The sequence below is a fragment of the Coregonus lavaretus genome (genome assembly GCF_964263955.1).
Source record: "Coregonus lavaretus genome assembly, chromosome: 15".
NCBI lineage: Eukaryota > Metazoa > Chordata > Actinopteri > Salmoniformes > Salmonidae > Coregonus > Coregonus lavaretus.
Window position 1 is genome coordinate 6045445 of NC_140002.1, and position 18251 is coordinate 6063695.

The window sequence follows — 18251 nt, forward strand, 5'->3', positions numbered from 1 at the left end:
GTCTTGGTTTTCCTTGGAAATGTTTCTTAGTATTTTGAGTAAACGGATGCAACCTAAACGTTAAAGCCATAATGGTGGAGGAGAAGTAGACAGAAGAACATTTGCCTTTATTAGACGTATGTACAACAGTGGTTCCTTCTGCTGAACAGTCACTCACACCCCTTACAAATACAGTTCAACAGAGGAAAAGCTGCAGTCATTACAAATGACAACAGAAGAGAAAAACATTCAAACAAATTAAAATACATATTGTGAAAGAGGGAGTTGGTGAGCTAGCGAGCAAGAGTGTAGATGTACCTGATAGTTGACCTGATTACTGGACATTAAACAGGTCTAGTTGGTCAGAAAACAAGGCCCATTTTCAGAAGCAGACGGATACATATTAACTTCAAAAAGTCTTTAAAAATAATTACAAAACAGAATCATGAAAAAACAATGATGCACTCCCTCAAATAACCTAGTATACCCCTCTCAGTGCAAAGAAAGTGGAGGAAAAAGATCAGTTTAAAGCTGAAAAATGTCATTGCACTTTGGTTAGCTGACAGCGCATTTAATATAAACATAGAAACAATCAATCAATAACCTTAATAATACATTTTTAATTACAATTCCAAACTTAGATCTTTTAAGATTCCTTCAAAGAACACGACAGTATTCCGATTTGGCTTCGTTAGTTCCCATCCAGTGTGCTTGTATCGCCTTTACAGTAAAAATGCAGCCCAGAAATAAATGAGTCACAACCAGTCTTTCCTACATCTCCTAGAACTCCAAAAACAATCATTTGTTCTTCAACCTTTAAATTCCCTGACTTCTCCCATTTTCATTGAGTATTTGTAAGCTCATCTCATCAAAATAAAAAAGGTAAAACTAACTAAGCAGATCTGTCAATCCACACATGATCTGACAGAAGACTTTTCAGCATTTTTAGGTTAATATGTACAGCGCTGAAAAATAATTTCAGCGGGAATTCCATTCTTTCACTATCCTCTGAATTCTGAAGATCATGCTCTGTTCTGATCTTTTTAAAGTAATATAAACAAAAGTAAAAAATGGCAACTAAATAAATCTGGGTCGTTCCACGAAATGAGTCCCTTTTGCATCCCTTTGATATGACCTCTAGGAAGATTTTAACCCACTTAACCCCAAAATGTCTCCAGGTTTTAACCATTATTGTAAAGCCCTAGTTATTTTCTGAAGATAATTTATTTCATGTTAATTAGTGATTCATGGGTATAAAAATAAAATAAAAACATCCCTCTTTTTAATGTCAACCCTGTTACGTGAACTGAACTCTCGTTATAATATGGTGAAACTATTCCTTTTTAAATATTTCTTTCTAAAGAGACATTGAACATCTAATATTCAAATCATAGTGTAAAAGCAGGTGAGCTGGTTCTACTCTTTTTGGCAATTTGCTTGTGTTTTGTGGTGGAAAACTGAGCAGGTCGAGAATAACACCAACCCTGTTACCAATAGATAGACAGGCTAGACATTTTCTAACAATTCATTTTTTGGTGTGAATCTTGCATTCAATGGCCCCTCCCTGTTGCACACAACAAGCTTCCATTCGCCCTGTCACAAGGGGATTCATGGCTGATTTAAGATGAAGTCGTCAACCCTGTTACTTTATGTGGCACTTAATATGTACTTACTACAGTTATTGTTGTATTTAACCTCTTGACTTTTTTTGTTAAGTTGAACATTTGCTCTTTAGGATAGAATGTTAAAATTTTGTGAAATCATTTATTTTTTATTTTTGGTTACAAATTACACTACTAAAAAAAGGCACCTTATTGGTGGAATGACTCATCTGCGTTCTGGACATGAAAGCATGTGCTTTGAACTAAAAGGCTGTTGAGCCAAGCCACACAATGGCAGAGTAAGAGAGACTGAATTATCATATTTGGGTGTGTTCATTATGCGAGAGACTCTGGATGAAGACAAAAATGCTAATTCATTGGCTCCCACCAACACAGCTTTGTCTGAAGTCCATTTCTGCCTTATTTTCGACATTGCACCCAAAACACTGTTCCCCAGCTGACCCTCTTTGGGATATGGGATGCCTCTCCTCACCACAGCCTCCTGACTAACTATAGGTTAGCCTCATGCTTATTGGTCACATAGTAAACCAATGGGTTTAGACTATAAAAAAATAGAATTAAAAAGGAAACACTGCGTGGATGAAGAAGACCCTATCTATCAAGCAGCCTGACACACGTGGAATTAAAGACAATCTTCCAAATAAAATATGACCAAGCCTTGACAACTTGGGTTAATCAAACGATAAAATGTTATAAACAGGACTTAAAACATACATATTTCTTAAAAATGAAAGAAAAGTTCAGGAGGGGGACTACCTAGTCAAGCATTTCTGGTGAGGCTGAGGCATCTGGCAGTGGTCTTTCAGGTTATAATGTGGGATAAGAGGTTAGGGTTGGTCCTGACAGGAAGATAGGAGGGTGTTTAGAGGGGAAGAGATGCCAGTCTACGTAGTAGAGGACTCAGAATAAGGGAGGAACTTGGTGAGTTTGTTTGGGGAGCTGGGGCTCAGGCACTCGGAGTCCTCACTCATCTTAAAGAAGTCCTCCTGGTCCCTCTTTCTCTGGTTCAGCTCTTCCTCCAGAGCCTGAGAGAGAGGGCGGAGAGACAGAGGGTGGAGAGAGAGAGAAGGGGAGGGAGAAATAAAGAGGGAGAAATAGGGGGAGGGAAAAAGAGAGGGGGATGGAAAGAGAGGGGGAGATGGGTAGAGAGAGAGATCAAAGCAATGGCAACAACAGTACTGGATATTAACTTACATATTACAACTTTTCAATGTCAACGATATTAACTGTCTGGGACCAAACCAATTCCATTGGATAACGGCATTGTACCATTTTCCTGGGCTTGAGCTGCTCCCGCCACTCCTTGAGCTGGTGGTTGTGCTGCTCATCCAGAGACTTGAGCCTCTGAGTCTCGTTCTCAATCAGCAGGTGGCACTTCTCATTCTGCATGCACACACACAATAATATTAAAGAAATACTTGTGGAATGTATTTTCTTTACAAACCCACTGAATTTGTGGATTTACATGTTATTGTATATTTATGTCACCCCCTTTAGGCATTGGAGACAGACAGTGAGACAGAGAGACAGAGAGAGAGAGAGAGAGAGAGAGAGAGAGAGAGAGAGAGAGACACAGACAGAGACACAGACAGAGACAGAGAGACACAGACACACAGACAGAGACAGAGAGACACAGACAGAGAGACACAGACAGAGACAGAGACAGAGAGAGAGAGAGAGAGAGAGAGAGACAGAGAGAGAGAGACAGAGACAGAGACAGAGACAGAGGTGTACTGTGGGGGTGTGGTCACCTGTAGCTGCTGCAGCTCCCTGATGTTGCCTTCACACTGGCCAATCATGTCCCTCATCTGGCTCTCATGCTTCTGCTGCTGGTGCAGCCGCTCAGCCTTCTGACGCTTCTCCTCCTGCTGGGCAAACTGGGGAGGTGCACACACACACACAACGAGGGAAAGAGGAGGACAGAGGGATGAGAGATTAGTTTACACAACTGAGGCCTGATACAGTTCTGTGATATGAATACGATAAACACTACATGGCCAAAGGTATGTGGACAGCTGCTCGTCGAACATCTCATTCCATAATCATAGGCATTAATATGGAGTTGGTCCCCCCTTTGCTGCTATAACAGCCTCCACTATTCTGGGAAGGCTTTACACTAGATGTTGGAACATTGCTGCAGGGACTTGCTTCCATTCAAATAGTGAGGTTGGACACTGATGTTGGGCGATTAGGCCTGACTCGCAGTCAGCGTTCCAATTCATCCTAAAGATGTTCGATGGGGTTGAGGTCAGGGCTCTGTGCAGGCCAGTCAAGTTCTTCCACACCGATATCAACAAACCATTTCTGTATGGACCTCGCTTTGTGAACGGGGGCATTGTTATGCTGAAACGGGAAAGGACCTTCCCCAAACTGTTGCCACAAAGTTGGAAGCACAGAATCATCTAGAATGTAATTGTATGCTGTAGTGTTAAGATTTCCCTTCACTGGAACTAAGGGGCCTAGCCCGAACTGTGAAAAACAGACCCAGACCATTATTCCTACTTCACCCAGATTTGTCCGTTGGACTGCCAGATGGTGAAGCGTGATTCATCACTTCAGAGAAAGCGTTTCCACTGCTCCAAAGTCCAATGGCGGCGAGCTTTACACCACTCCAGCCAACGCTACGCGCTTCAGCACTCGGCAGTCCCGTTCTGTGCGCTTGTGTGGCCTACCACTTCACAATAACAGCACTTACAGTTGACCGGGGCAGCTCTAGCAGGGCAGAGATTTGACGAACTTACTTGTTGGAAAGCTGTACTGTATCGTGTGTGTTCCTGTTGGTATTCATCAGGCTGGCTGGTTGGTTCTGCTGCCCCCTGGTGCCTTAATCACATTACTCAACTTTATCTGCTTTATCTTCTTGCCTCTAACCTACACTAGACTCCATCCTATGGCTACACTTCAACAGTTTGATTTTTTTCCTACATTTCCAACCGCAGTCTTCCCCCTCTCTCCACCCAGCCGTTCTGTAGTTGTCTGGTACCTGTTTGATCTTCTCGCGGTCCTCCGAGGCGCTACCCGTGGAGTTGATGCGGAGGCTCTTCTTGAACATGACCATGCGGGTCTTGCCCTCGCTGCGCTGGATCTTGGGCATGCGGCCCTTCTCCTGTTGCTGCCGGGCCTTCAGCAGCTCAATCATCCGCTGGTTGTAGCACTGCATCTGCTCTTGTTCCTGGGGAGACAGTCATAGCATAGGTACGGATGAGGATAAGCGCACACACATTTATTTTGCAAAGGTCAGGGGTTTTGAGTTTTGTTTTGAGGCTTTAGGTACAGGGTTACTGTACCTTCTCATGCTTCTTGACAGGGTTACTGTACTGTACCTTCTCATGCTTCTTGACAGGGTTACTGTACCTTCTCATGCTTCTTGACAGGGTTACTGTACTGTACCTTCTCATGCTTCTTGACAGGGTTACTGTACTGTACCTTCTCATGCTTCTTGACAGGGTTACTGTACTGTACCTTCTCATGCTTCTTGACAGGGTTACTGTACCTTCTCATGCTTCTTGACAGGGTTACTGTACTGTACCTTCTCATGCTTCTTGACAGGGTTACTGTACTGTACCTTCTCATGCTTCTTGACAGGGTTACTGTACTGTACCTTCTCATGCTTCTTGACAGGGTTACTGTACTGTACCTTCTCATGCTTCTTGACAGGGTTACTGTACTGTACCTTCTCATGCTTCTTGAGCAGCTGGTGGCGTTGGAGGAAGTACTGGTCTTTGAGCTGCTGTTTCAGCAACTGGTGCTTCTCATGAAGGTTCTTCTCCTCTAGGTCCCAGATAGTAGCTTCCCTTTCTGAGGACAAAACGTAGAGAGAGTGAATGATAAGACTTTTGAAAGCAGTTGAAATAAGAGAAAGAGGGATATTACATTGACCTATGTGAGGGGAGAGTGTAATCACTCTGAATGAGTAAACATCTGTTAAAAGTTATTGAGGAGGAGAGGGCTTGAACAGAAGATCAAGGGTGTACTTTAACCGATCTCAGGGAGTTGTCTTCCCTGTGAAGGGGCTCTGACTAGACACCTCTCAGAGGAGCAGCTAATGTCATTCTGATAAGTGTTGATGGCACCCAGACATCAAGCGTGTCTGATGCTGTACCTCTGATGAGGTGTTGTTTCTTGTCGAGACACTGCCTCTCCGTCTCTGAGATATCCCTCTTGTTTTCTGAGATGATGCTCTTCAGCGTTGTGTCCAGGTGGTTCTTCTGGGCTGACAGGAAGTTCTGCTCCTGAAGCACAGGAAACAGGAAGTGATGAGACGTTAATGTGCGATTATAGCTTGTATCTACCGTTAGCATTTGAACTGGATTTAGAGGTCAGTGAGAGTGAAAGAAAACAGCTTTTGTTTACCTCCGTTTGCTTCATCTGTGTAAAGCTGTTCATTCTCTGTTTCAAGGCGTCTTTCCGTGTCTTTCTGGGGAGCTTCTCAACCTCATTCTTCACCTGTAAAGATGATTGTAAAATCCATGGACTTAATATTAATACTTCTGTCATTTCTATACTCATCACACGTTTTACTATACTTGTGATTACTTTTTGGGGAGCAACAATTGATTCCCATTCAAAATCCTATTTTCCCCAAACCCTAACCCCTACGCCAGAAATAGCCTTTTTACAAGTTTAAGTATAGTAAAATGTGTAAACACTCATTGCCCCTCTCTCTCCCTCCCCCTCTCTCTCTCTCTCCCCCCCCCCTCTCCCTCCCTCTCTCTCCCCCTCCCTCCCCTCTCTCTCCCCCTCTCTCCCCCTCCCTCCCCTCTCTCTCCCCCTCCCTCCCCTCCCTCTCTCCCACCCTCCCACCCTCTCTCCCCCCCTCACCCTCTCTCCCTCACCCTCCCTCCCTCACCCTCTCTCTCCCTCCCTCCCTCCTCTCTCACCCTCCCTCCCCCCTCTCCCCTCCCTCCCTCACTCCCTCCCTCACCCTCTCTCCCTCCCCCCCTCCCTCCCTCACCCGCCCTCCCTCACTCCCTCCCTCACCCTCTCTCCCTCCCCCCTCTCTCTCTCCCTCCCCTCTCTCTCCCCCTCCCTCCCCTCTCTCTCCCCCTCCCTCCCCTCTCTCTCCCCCTCCCTCCCCTCCCTCTCTCCCACCCTCCCACCCTCTCTCCCCCCCCTCACCCTCTCTCCCTCACCCTCCCTCCCTCACCCTCTCTCTCCCTCCTCTCTCACCCTCCCTCCCCCTCTCCCCTCCCTCCCTCTCCCGCCCTCCCTCACTCCCTCCCTCACCCTCTCTCCCTCCCCCCCTCCCTCCCTCTCTCCCTCACCCGCCCTCCCTCACTCCCTCCCTCCCTCACCCTCTCTCCCTCCCCCCTCTCTCTCCCCCTCCCTCCCCTCCCTCCCTCCCTCTCCCCCTCCCTCCCTCCCACCCTCTCTCCCCCCCTCACCCTCTCTCCCTCACCCTCCCTCCCTCCCTCACCCTCTCTCTCCCTCCCTCCCTCCCTCCTCTCTCACCCTCCCTCCCTCCCCCCTCTCCCCTCCCTCCCTCACCCTCTCTCCCTCCCCCCCTCTCTCTCTCCCTCCCCCCTCTCTCTCCCCCTCCCTCCCCTCCCTCCCTCCCTCCCTCCCACCCTCTCTCCCCCCCTCACCCTCTCTCCCTCACCCTCCCTCCCTCACCCTCTCTCTCCCTCCCTCCCTCCTCTCTCACCCTCCCTCCCTCCCCCCCTCTCTCCCCCCCTCACCCTCTCTCCCTCACCCTCCCTCCCTCCCTCACCCTCTCTCTCCCTCCCTCCTCTCTCACCCTCCCTCCCTCCCCCCTCTCCCCTCCCTCCCTCACCCACCCTCTCTCCCTCACCCGCCCTCCCTCACCCTCTCCCCTACCCTCTCTCCCTCACCCTCTCTCTCCCCCACCCTCCCTCCCTCTCTCCCTCACCCTCCCTCCCTCCCTCTCTCACCCACCCTCCCTCCCTCTCTCCCTCACCCTCCCTCCCTCCCTCTCTCACCCTCCCTCCCTCTCCCCTCCCTCCCCCCCTCCCTCCCTCACCCACCCTCTCTCCCCCTCACCCGCCCTCCCTCACTCCCTCACCCTCCCTCACCCTCTCCCACCCCCCTACCCTCTCCCCCACCCTCTCCCCTACCCTCTCTCCCTCACCCTCTCTCTCCCCCACCCTCCCTCCCTCTCTCCCTCACCCTCCCTCCCTCCCTCCCTCTCTCACCCTCCCTCCCTCTCCCCTCCCTCCCTCCCTCCCTCACCCACCCTCTCTCCCTCACCCGCCCTCCCTCACTCCCTCCCCCCCTCCCTCACCCTCTCCCACCCCCCTACCCTCCCTCCCTCCCTCTCTCCCTCACCCTCCCTCACCCTCTCTCCCTCCCTCTCTCTCTCACCCTCCCTCACCCTCTCTCCCTCCCTCTCTCTCTCACTCCCCTCTCCCTCACCCTCTCTCCCTCACCCTCCCTCCCTCTCTCTCTCTCCCTCACCCTCCCTCCCTCCCTCTCCTCTCACCTCCTTCTTCTTGTGCTTCATCTGCTCCTGGAACTTGGTGTAGTCGTGGTCCTGTTCGGAGCGGATGCGTTTGGTCTCATCCCTGAGCCTCACAGCGTGGTCCGTCTCCATTTTCTCGATGGTCTGCTTCTGGTTTTTCTCCAGGCTCTCCAGCTCCGTGTCATAGTTCTTCTTCTTCACCTGGGAGGAGCAGAGAAGGAATTAAACATGTTCACCATGAAATAAACCCATCTTTATATCATAAGTAGCCATGATCCTGGTCATCCAGATGGGCTGGAAGGAGTTTGAGCTGGAGAGGGAAGGAGAGGTTACTGTGGAAAAAGTAGAATGTAATTTTTCTTTGTATATAATTTGGAAAATGTCAAAAAAGGGTATCAGAGATAATATCCCCTATTTAATAATAATAATTATTATTATTATTTGGTGGGTGCTTATATTCGTCCTATTTCATGTGTATATTACATGCATGTGTAAATTGGAAATGTGTTTTTTGCATATCCCAACCCCCCCACCAGGGTCTGCCATTATCAACGGCGACCCTGGAGCAATTAGGGTTAAGTGCCTTGCTCAAGGGTTCATTGACAGATTTTTATGTTACTTATTTGTTCATTGACAGACATGACATGTGGGAGGTTTTCTTCGACATATTTCTCTTGACGAGGGGAAGGGATGTAGAAAAAGGATTCCCTCAGACAGCTCCAACGGGAGGTCGACATGACAGAGGGAGACTGATATGACATGACAGAGGGAGGTTGATATGACATGACAGAGGGAGGTTGATATGACATGACAGAGGGAGGTTGATATGACATGACAGAGGGAGGTTGATATGACATGGCAGAGGGAGGTTGATGTGACATGACAGAGGGACAGGTTGATGTGACAGGAGTGTGTGGGTGTTAGTGTGAACTCAGGGAGTCCCTCCTTCAATAAACAGAGTAAGAGAGATAATATCATGGTGTTGGTATGGATGGAGGAAGGAGGACATCTGGTATTTCTTCCATTCGTGGTGGTAGATAAAGGAAGACCATGGTGTGTGCTAAAGGCCTCTATCAGCCCAAACACTAAATGAGGGGTGGGTGGGCAAATCGTGTGTGTGTGTGTGTGTGTGCGCGTGTCCGTGTGTGTGTGCGTCCATATGTGTGTGTCCGTGTGTGTGTGTGTGCGTCCGTGTGTGTGTGCGTGTGTGTGCGTCCGTGTGTGTGTGTGTGTGTGCATCCGTATGTATGTGTGTCCGTATGTATGTGTGTGTGTGTGTGTGTGTGTGTGTGTGTGTGTGTGTGTGTGTGTGTGTGTGTGTGTGTGTGTGTGTGTGTGTGTGTGTGTGTGTGTGTGTGTGAGAGAGTGTAGACCTACGTTCATCTCATGGTCGAAGCGTCGCTGCATTTGCTCTTTCTGAGCGTCCAGCTTGGTGTTGAGTAACGCCTGAGCACGGTGCTCCTCCTTCTGCAGCAGACGCAGGTCCCGCAGCTCCTGACGCCTGCACACACGAGACACATACACACACACAAACAGTTCAAATATAAGTTATAATATTCTTACTGTCATAGGTCTTGAACTTCACATACTTTGACAGTTACCTAAAAAGACTTGGAGTTAGAAGCACCACGACACAACAGCCTCTTTCATATGACAAGACAGAATGGGGAATATATTCTCTCCATGAGATAAGAGGAGAGGAGAGTTCAGGGGATAGCATTGCTCCCTCCATCACGATGACAACACAGAGAGCATTGCTCCCTCCATCACGATGACAACACACAGAGAGCATTACTCCCTCCATCACGATGACAACACAGAGAGCATTGCTCCCTCCATCACGATGACAACACACAGAGAACATTGCTCCCTCCTTCACGATGACAACACACAGAGAACATTGCTCCCTCCTTCACGATGACAACACACAGAGAACATTACTCCCTCCTTCACGATGACAACACACAGAGAACATTGCTCCCTCCATCACGATGACAACACACAGAGAGCATTGCTCCCTCCATCACGATGACAACACACAGAGAGCATTGCTCCCTCCATCACGATGACAACACACAGAGAGCATTGCTCCCTCCATCACGATGACAACACACAGAGAGCATTGCTCCCTCCATCACGATGACAACACACAGAACATTGCTCCCTCCATCACGATGACAACACACAGAACATTGCTCCCTCCATCACGATGACAACACACAGAGAACATTGCTCCCTCCTTCACGATGACAACACAGAGAACATTGCTCCCTCCATCACGATGACAACACACAGAGAGCTTACAGATGAGAGGAATCTGACTACCAGATAGTAAGTGTGAGTCATCACTAGTCTGACACAGTGTCTGAACCATAGACTGAACTGATGAACCAACACAGGGTGTGGTGTCACATTATCACCACTAGATGGCGTTGAGAACACTAGGCTACTGGCTCCAGTTCTTCAAACCATGCAGTGTGTCAGGGAAAATGACTGTTCAGAACACTGGACTCTTGATTGTAAACCCTTAAATTTCTAGATGAACTATTTGTCGTCGACTGGGGGGGATTTAGGGAGTCATAATAGTAATACGAAATAGTGAAATATTTGTCCCAAATAAAACCAGTGACTGGTATACATTGTGTTTACTGGTAAACTAAATATCTTATCACTGTTCGGAACTTATCACAATCCTTCCTTATCACTAAGGAATATAGTATGTTCCATGCCATGTTGTTCACACATGACTCACACTGATCTAAATGTGGCCATTGTCTCATCTATGGACATTTCTCATTTTCCAGCTTTCCATCATTCTTTTCAGATGAAGTTTAGCCGCTTGCTGCTTTTACAAAGCTCCTCTTGTGTATTTGTGCACTGATCTCAAAAGGGAAAAGATCAAACTAGGATGCCCCAAATAGTCTTGACATTAGTGACATCCGAACACGGCCCAGGCACTCAACTCTCAGTGTACCAGAGATCCTGTTTTATACAGAGAGACGGGCTAGACCCGGCCCTTTTTCCTGAACTTGATTCAGCGAGAAAACAATAAAGGCTTTTCCAGGAAGCAGTGAGACTTGCCTGAGAAACCTCATCTCTTCATCTTTCTTCTCATCGTCGCTGATGATCTTGGACGTGGTCACACTGACCTGTACGCCGTCGATGACAAACTTCCTGGTGCGCTTCAATGTCTTATTGGAGAAGCGAGAGTCCTGGGGGGGGGGGAGAGAGAGTACTTTAACTATTTGCACATCGTTACAACACTGTATATAGACATAATGACATTTGAAATGTGTCTATTCTTTTGGAACGTGTGTGAGTAATATTTACTGTTCACTTTTTGTTTATTTCACTTTTGTTTATCCATTTCCCTTGCTTGGCAATGTTAACACATGTTTCCCATGCCAATACAGCCCCTTGAATAGAATAGTGTGAGTGAGTGAGTGAGAGAGATTAAGAGGGCACTATAGGGTGGGGCACAGTGTGTGTTTAGTGTAAAAATACAGTATCACAATTGGGTGACTGACTGCAGCAGTGTTGTTTAAACCGTTAGGATTGTTTTTAAAATCAGGAAATAAAGTCTGCTTCATGTTTTGTTTCTTATCCATGATACATGAGGACAACACACTAGTTTCTTTAAAGGAGAAGGGGGTTGTATGGAGAACACTGTACCAGTTCCTGCCAGTTGACAGGAAAGAGCAGTACTTGTGTAAGACTGTGATCCTGCTGGGCAGGTTCCTCTTTAATCACGCTGCTCTGCTGCACAGGGAGGGGGAGCCAAGCAGGAAGTGAGATTCTCTCTGACAGAGCTCTATCAACCCCCAGTACAGTGAGAGACAGGCTCCACACACTGGTTCTTACTGGTCACTGGGCCAGACCCACTCCTGTCTCTGCCCAGGAAGAGTAGCACGACCCTGGGTGACACAAGGCTACATTAAAGGGCCCTTTCAAAGTTCTTAGTGGAAATAATAATAATCCTGTAGCTCAGTTGGTAGAGCATGGCGCTTGCAACGCCAGGGTTGTGGGTTCGATTCCCACAGGGGGCCAGTATGAAAAATGTATGCACTCACTAACTGTAAGTAGCTCTGGATAAGAGCGTCTGCTAAATGACAAAAAATGTAAAATGAAAAGTGAAAGTGTGTAGGGCCAGCTAAATAAACTCTGTTCTCTCTACGTCTCTCACCAGAGAAGTAAACATGTCCTGCTGTAGCCATTCTTCTAAACCTTTGACAGAGACACTGTGTGCGATGACACATCTGTGTGTGTGTGTGTGTGTGTGTACACACTGTGAACAAGTGAGCACACATCCAATATGCTCAGAGGGCCCAGGGGTCTGTACTGCAGCAGCAGATCAGCTGGGGCCCCTCATTTTGGCTCTAGCCTCCCTCCCTGTGATCTGGGTTCTCTCATACATCTCCATTCATAAACCCCTGGTCCCCTTGCCCTACCCATCTCTCCTGTACACAGCCTCACACTTACTGTTTCTGGGCCTAACACAAAAAATCCCACTCATCTAGCCGAGTGGCAAATAAACTGCTCTGGAAAAAATACATATCAAACAGAACACAAGTCCAACAATGAATAGAACTCCAGTGATGGTCAGTCCATAAACAACCAGAAGCTCCCCCGGCAACAATGGCCGTATTGAAACAACGTCCACAATTCTGAATGCTGAATAAAGCATTGGTCATAATGAAAGGAAAATGGAGTCGCATTAGTTCAAACAGATTTGGCATTAAAGGATGGATGTGTCCATTTCCCAGAGAACAGTAGTCTGATTCCATCTCAGATACTCTTTTTCTAGAAATGCAGCTTTTTTTCAGAAAACTTAAAAATATCAGCTTGTAGTCGGTGGAGTTCGACTGATTGACAAGATCCAAAATGGATGAATGTAGGTTATGGATAGTTTAAAGGGGCAATCTGCAGTTGCTACATCCATTTTTGGACTTATAAATGAATTATATGTACCCACTGATTCTTGAAGAATATAACGTATAAATGCCTCATGAGCTTAGTTCAACTGTCCTACCCCATCAGAACCCAAAATATAAGCTTTTATAAAGAAAGTAAATGCAAACAAACACTGTAGCCTCAAAACATGGTTAAACCTATAACTTTTATATCATGGATGATCAGTCCTTGCATCCATAGCTCTGTCTATGAGCCCCATCCCTCAGCTATTTACCGAAACAGGGCAGGCAGTGCGCTTTGTTATTGTTTCAAATTGCTGATTGCCGCTTTAAAGATGCACTATGCAGAAACCACTCCGCCATTTCCTGGTTGCTAAAATTCTAATAGTTTGCTTAATTTCAGTTTATGTGACAAAACAAGCAAGTATAGTGTAGAGAATCATTGTACCATGTAAACCGTTGTGAAATATATTTTCCATAACCAAAAATATTGTTTTCAGCTGCTGTACAAAACCGAAAGTAAAAGACGCAAAAACGAAACTTAAGAATGGGAAGCATAGAAATCGTTTCTTAGACTTGCTTTCAATGAGAATTACAGATCTATAACACACATTTCTATTTGAATTTGGTCAGGGCACCCTGGTGAGATTGTTTTGTAGAATGACTATGGAAAGGTCACTTCTGGTTACTTCTGGAAAGGACATTCTACTTTAAAATGAATGAAAAGTAAATTATGTTGACACCATCTGAAATATAAAATTCCCCTTTAAAAGCATAATAACCTGTAGACCAACTGATGCCGCATAGCGGCTTTAAATAAATAGGCTGAAGCATGGGGCTGAAGCATGGGGCTGAAGCATGGGGCTGAAGCATCGGGTTGCCCATCTGCAAGTTTGCTGCAATTCTACTCATTTTGCCATGAAGCACAGAGCAAAATGGGGCGCAGAGCAAAATTGGCACAGCTAATTTCCTGCAATTCTACACAAAACAGTTGCTTTGTGAGAAGGTGTTAACAATGTCCACAGGTAGCCATTGTTATGTAAAATGCCGGCCAGGAAAGTCCCAGGGGTCTCGCCCCAAGTCAGAGCAGGTACGCCAAGGCCACGGCTCAGTAAGCTACTGGAGCCTGGCCATGGAGGTGAAAATAATCATACAAAAGTTTAAAAGTCTGAGACTTTTTGGTAAAAGACTTGGATAAATCTTTGAACGGAATTGTGACATTAGACATGGGGTTACTCACCACCCTGGAGGAGAGGGATCCATCATCCTTGTTGACTGACATGTCTCCTGACAGGTTGAGGCTGATGTCCATGCTCTCAGAGGTAGACATGCTTCCCGCGTCAGAGTACCTCTTGGAAATTCTGTCATTGCCATTGTGGTGGGGCATCAGGTTCTCCATGTCGGCCCCTATAGAGGCCCTCTCCGGAGGCCCCCCCCTCAAGCTCCCTTTCAGCCCGATCAGAGGTGTGGTGTCTGGGGTGGTGGTGCTGCTGCTGCCCTCCTCCTGGCTTTGGGGTATCTCTGGTACCTCTCCCACCTTGGGCTGTGCCAGCAGGGGTGGGTTCTCGGTCTCGGGGGTGTCCACGGGCTTGCCCTCGTCTGAGGTGGGGGTGCTCTTCCCATCCTCGATGCCCGAGTCGGAGGCGGTCTTGCCAGAGGTCTCGCTCTCGGGCATGTCTGAGTCCACGATGCTGATGCCATCGTCGGGGAGCTGTCGGTCCATCAGCTGGTCACCGACCTTGTGGGGCGGTCTTAGGGGGGGTTTGGCCTCGTCCACCACAGGGGCTTTGGAGGGTGTGTCTGTGGGTTGGTCCCCTTCTAGACTGGTCTGAGTCGGGTCCTTGCCTGGAGACTGGGGAGAAGAGAGGAAAGGAGAAGAAATTCATTGTTATGCAAGGCTGTCAGCAGCACCTTCAGTGCCAATGTTGAAAGTGATCGCTCTAATATGAGCCAAATGAAATGGACGCAGCCTTAATGCCTAATGGTCTTAAAGTCCCTTCGCTTCATATTGCAGTAGAAAGCTGGTGTTGACCTTTAGTGGTACTGTCTGGAGGAATGCAGTTATTCCTGTTTAAACTCCTACCTACATCACGTCCCACCTTTGCTCTGCTCTGAGAACCTGAGATAAGTATGTACTCCGTAATAACACACAGTAATAATTACAGAGGTGCAGATCCTGTTGATGTCCCGTGGTTCACGTGCAGAGAGCTGTCTTGGAGCATTAAGCAAACAATGTCATCAGCCACCTTTACGACTGCTGCCAGCCTTTCGAATGGCTCCTCTTAACACAACTGGAGAAATGATCTACAGCTATTAATACCAGAAAGAACTGGCTGGCAGCTCTCCAGGAGGGGTCATTTATCAACCGTGCGTACATTTCTTACTAAATTCTGGCGTATGTGGAGATTCTAGGATTTGCGTGTGCAACAAATTATTGTGATTTATCAAGCTATCTCCTGCCTTGGTATAGGCTCAGATTAAATAGGCTATTATGCCATGCTCCTATCACAAAGCAATACTGTAGCCTACCCATGTAGCCTACCCATACTGTCATAGGCTACCAGTCTACTTTCGAGCATGGTTAGCTATTGAATGAGTGATGGATAAATGGTAGCCTAATATTTGTTGTGTAGCAGGAATATACCAGTCATGTCAGAAAAGGAGAGACATACCCTGCAATATGATTAGGATTTAGGCCTATTAAATAAAAGTAGAATATATTACGCGACATGCTGCTATGCAAACTGGGTATGCGATCTTCTAACCAACAGAAAATGCATCTATTTTATCATTAGGCCTAGACGTTTTAAATGTTATTAGCCTACCATTATTATAATTCCTGTGCGTCAAACACCTCCCTTTCTGCCAAAATAACAATATTTGCTTGCAATACAGTTGATCAACCACTAGGAGTTGCGCATGCGCATGGTCTGAGAATATGTGTGGAGATACACACTTTCCCATCGAGTTCAAAATGTATAAATACCAACCTTTGCAGGAAAACAGATTTAGAGTATTTTTTGTGTGCACGCACCTTTGATAAATGAGGCCCCAGACCCTGAGATGGCTGTTTACCGCTAATACACATGCTGTGGGTTCCTGCCAGTGTGTGTGCATGCGTGTGTGTATGTGAAGGAGGATTAAGGTTTCCTGAAAGGTGCACTCTCAGGCCTTGCGTTTCCCTCTGGGGCAGGGGGTTTCTGTTTGTGAGGTGAAAGCAATTTGGACTGTGTGCTGATCTCTGGCTGTGTCAGCAGCAGCGATAAGGCTAGAAGACAAGACAGACAGCTGATATACGGAGGAGCTAAGAGTAGCCAAAACAATCTTTGTGTAAGAAACTGCCTTTTAGTGTTTGAATAATAGAAAGACCATACATAGAGTCCTCATCATGGACATAGCGGCAGTTTTGGGAGGGGGGGGGGGGGGGTATGGGGGGGTTCAAGGTCGCCCCGGCAGTGTGCGACTATCAGCGTATGCAGAATGTGCTTGAGTTTGTGTGTGTTTGTGTTCTATCATCTCAGTGTGTGTGTGTATGTATGTGCGTGTGGGTCCTCCGCCCCATCTCAGTGTTTGTACTCATAACACCACAGACACACCCCCACACTTTAGTGAGTGCTGTTCTGACCACCTTCCCTGCTCAGTCAGACGCTAGACCACACACGCTGGTGCACAGGAAGCTGCAGATTCTGGGGTTTGGGGCGTGCTAGCAGAAACTATCAAAAGAAAAGTCACCATACATAGAAACTGCCAACAGTTGATGTACTGTAATTCTATACAGCTATAATTGTACATAGACATTAAAATGACACATTGCTACACATGCCATCCTTTCATTTCACTCCCATTATGATTGGTAATGAGACTCATTCTTGGTTGAATAATCCAAACTACTTTGAGATCTATTGTATAAGGCTAGCATGAAACAAGGATTTTAGGAAACAATTGCTTTGAATGGACATGAAAGTGCATTCTAAAGACAGTCAAACGTTTGGACACACCTACTAATTTCTCGTTTTTCTTTATTTTTACATTATAGAATAATAGTGAAGACATCAAAACTATTAAATAACACATATGGAATCATGTAGTAACCAAAAAAAGTGTTAAACAAATCAAAATATATTTTATATTTGAGATTCTTCAAATAGTCACCCTTTGCTTTGATGACAGCTTTGTACACTCTTGGCATTCTCTCAACCAGCTTCACCTGGAATGCTTTTCCAACAGTCTTGAAGGAGTTCCCACATATGCTGAGCACTTGTTGGCTGCTTTTACTTCACTGCGGTCCGACTCATCCCAAACCATCTCAAATTGGTTGAGGTCGGGGGATTGTGGAGGCCAGGTCATCTGATGCAGTACTCCATCACTTTCCTTCTTGGTAAAATAGCCCTTACACAGCCTGGAGGTGTGTTGGGTCATTGTCCTGTTGAAAAACAAATGATAGTCCCACTAAGCCCAAACCAGATGGGATGGCGTATTGCTACAGAATGCTGTGTCAGCCATGCTGGTTAAGTGTGCCTTGAATTCTAAATAAATCACAGACAGTGTCACCAGCAAAGCACCCTCACACCATAACACCTCCTCCTCCATGCTTTACGGTGGGAAATACACATGCGGAGATCATCCATTCACCCACACCGCGTCTCACAAAGACACGGCGGTTGGAACCAAAAATCTAAAATTTGGACTCCAGACCAAAGGACACATTTCCACCTGTCTAATGTCCATTGCTCGTGTTTCTTGGCGCAAGCAAGTCTCCTTTTATTGGTGTCCTTTAGTAGTGGTTTCTTTGCAGCAATTCGACCATGAAGGCCAGATTCACACAGTCTCCTCTGAACATTTGATGTTGAGATGTGCCTGTTACTTGAACTCTGTGAATCATTTATTTGGGCTGCAATTTCTGAGGCTGCTAACTCTAATGAACTTATCCTCTGCAGCAGAGGTAACTCTGGGTCTTCCATTCCTGTGGCGGTCCTCATGAGAGCCAGTTTCATCATAGCTCTTTAAGGTTTTTGCGACTGCACTTGAAGAAACTTTCAAAGTTCTTGAAATGTTCCGTATTGACTGACCTTCGTGTCTTAAAGTAATGATGGACTGTCGTTTCTCTTTGCTTATTTGAGCTGTTCTTGCCATAATATGGACTTGGTCTTTTACAAAATAGGGCTATCTTCTGTACACCCCCCCATCCCCCACCCCCACCTTGTCACAACACAAGTGATTGGCTCAAATGCATTAAGTAGGAAAAAAAATCCACAAATCAACTTTAAAGGCACACCTGTTAATTGAAATGCATTCCAGGTGACTACCTCATGAAGCTGGTTG

The 18251-nt window shown here is 46.6% G+C and overlaps 1 protein-coding gene across 1 annotated transcript in view; it reads right to left on the reverse strand.

Annotated features, from left to right (window-relative positions):
* Nucleotides 1-86: 86 nt before the first annotated feature.
* Nucleotides 87-18251, reverse strand: part of LOC311142845 (serine/threonine-protein kinase 10-like) — a 64484-nt gene continuing 46319 nt past the window's right edge. Inside the window, exons 9-19 of the mRNA XM_084178541.1 lie at nt 14170-14781; nt 11101-11231; nt 9397-9520; nt 8041-8220; nt 5955-6047; nt 5704-5833; nt 5275-5399; nt 4585-4773; nt 3353-3478; nt 2871-2984; nt 87-2626 (exon numbers count right to left, since the gene is read on the reverse strand). Of these exons, the coding sequence (XP_084034667.1) occupies nt 2486-2626; nt 2871-2984; nt 3353-3478; nt 4585-4773; nt 5275-5399; nt 5704-5833; nt 5955-6047; nt 8041-8220; nt 9397-9520; nt 11101-11231; nt 14170-14781 (1965 nt within the window). The 3' untranslated portion in view covers nt 87-2485. The remainder of the gene's footprint in view (nt 2627-2870; nt 2985-3352; nt 3479-4584; nt 4774-5274; nt 5400-5703; nt 5834-5954; nt 6048-8040; nt 8221-9396; nt 9521-11100; nt 11232-14169; nt 14782-18251) is intronic.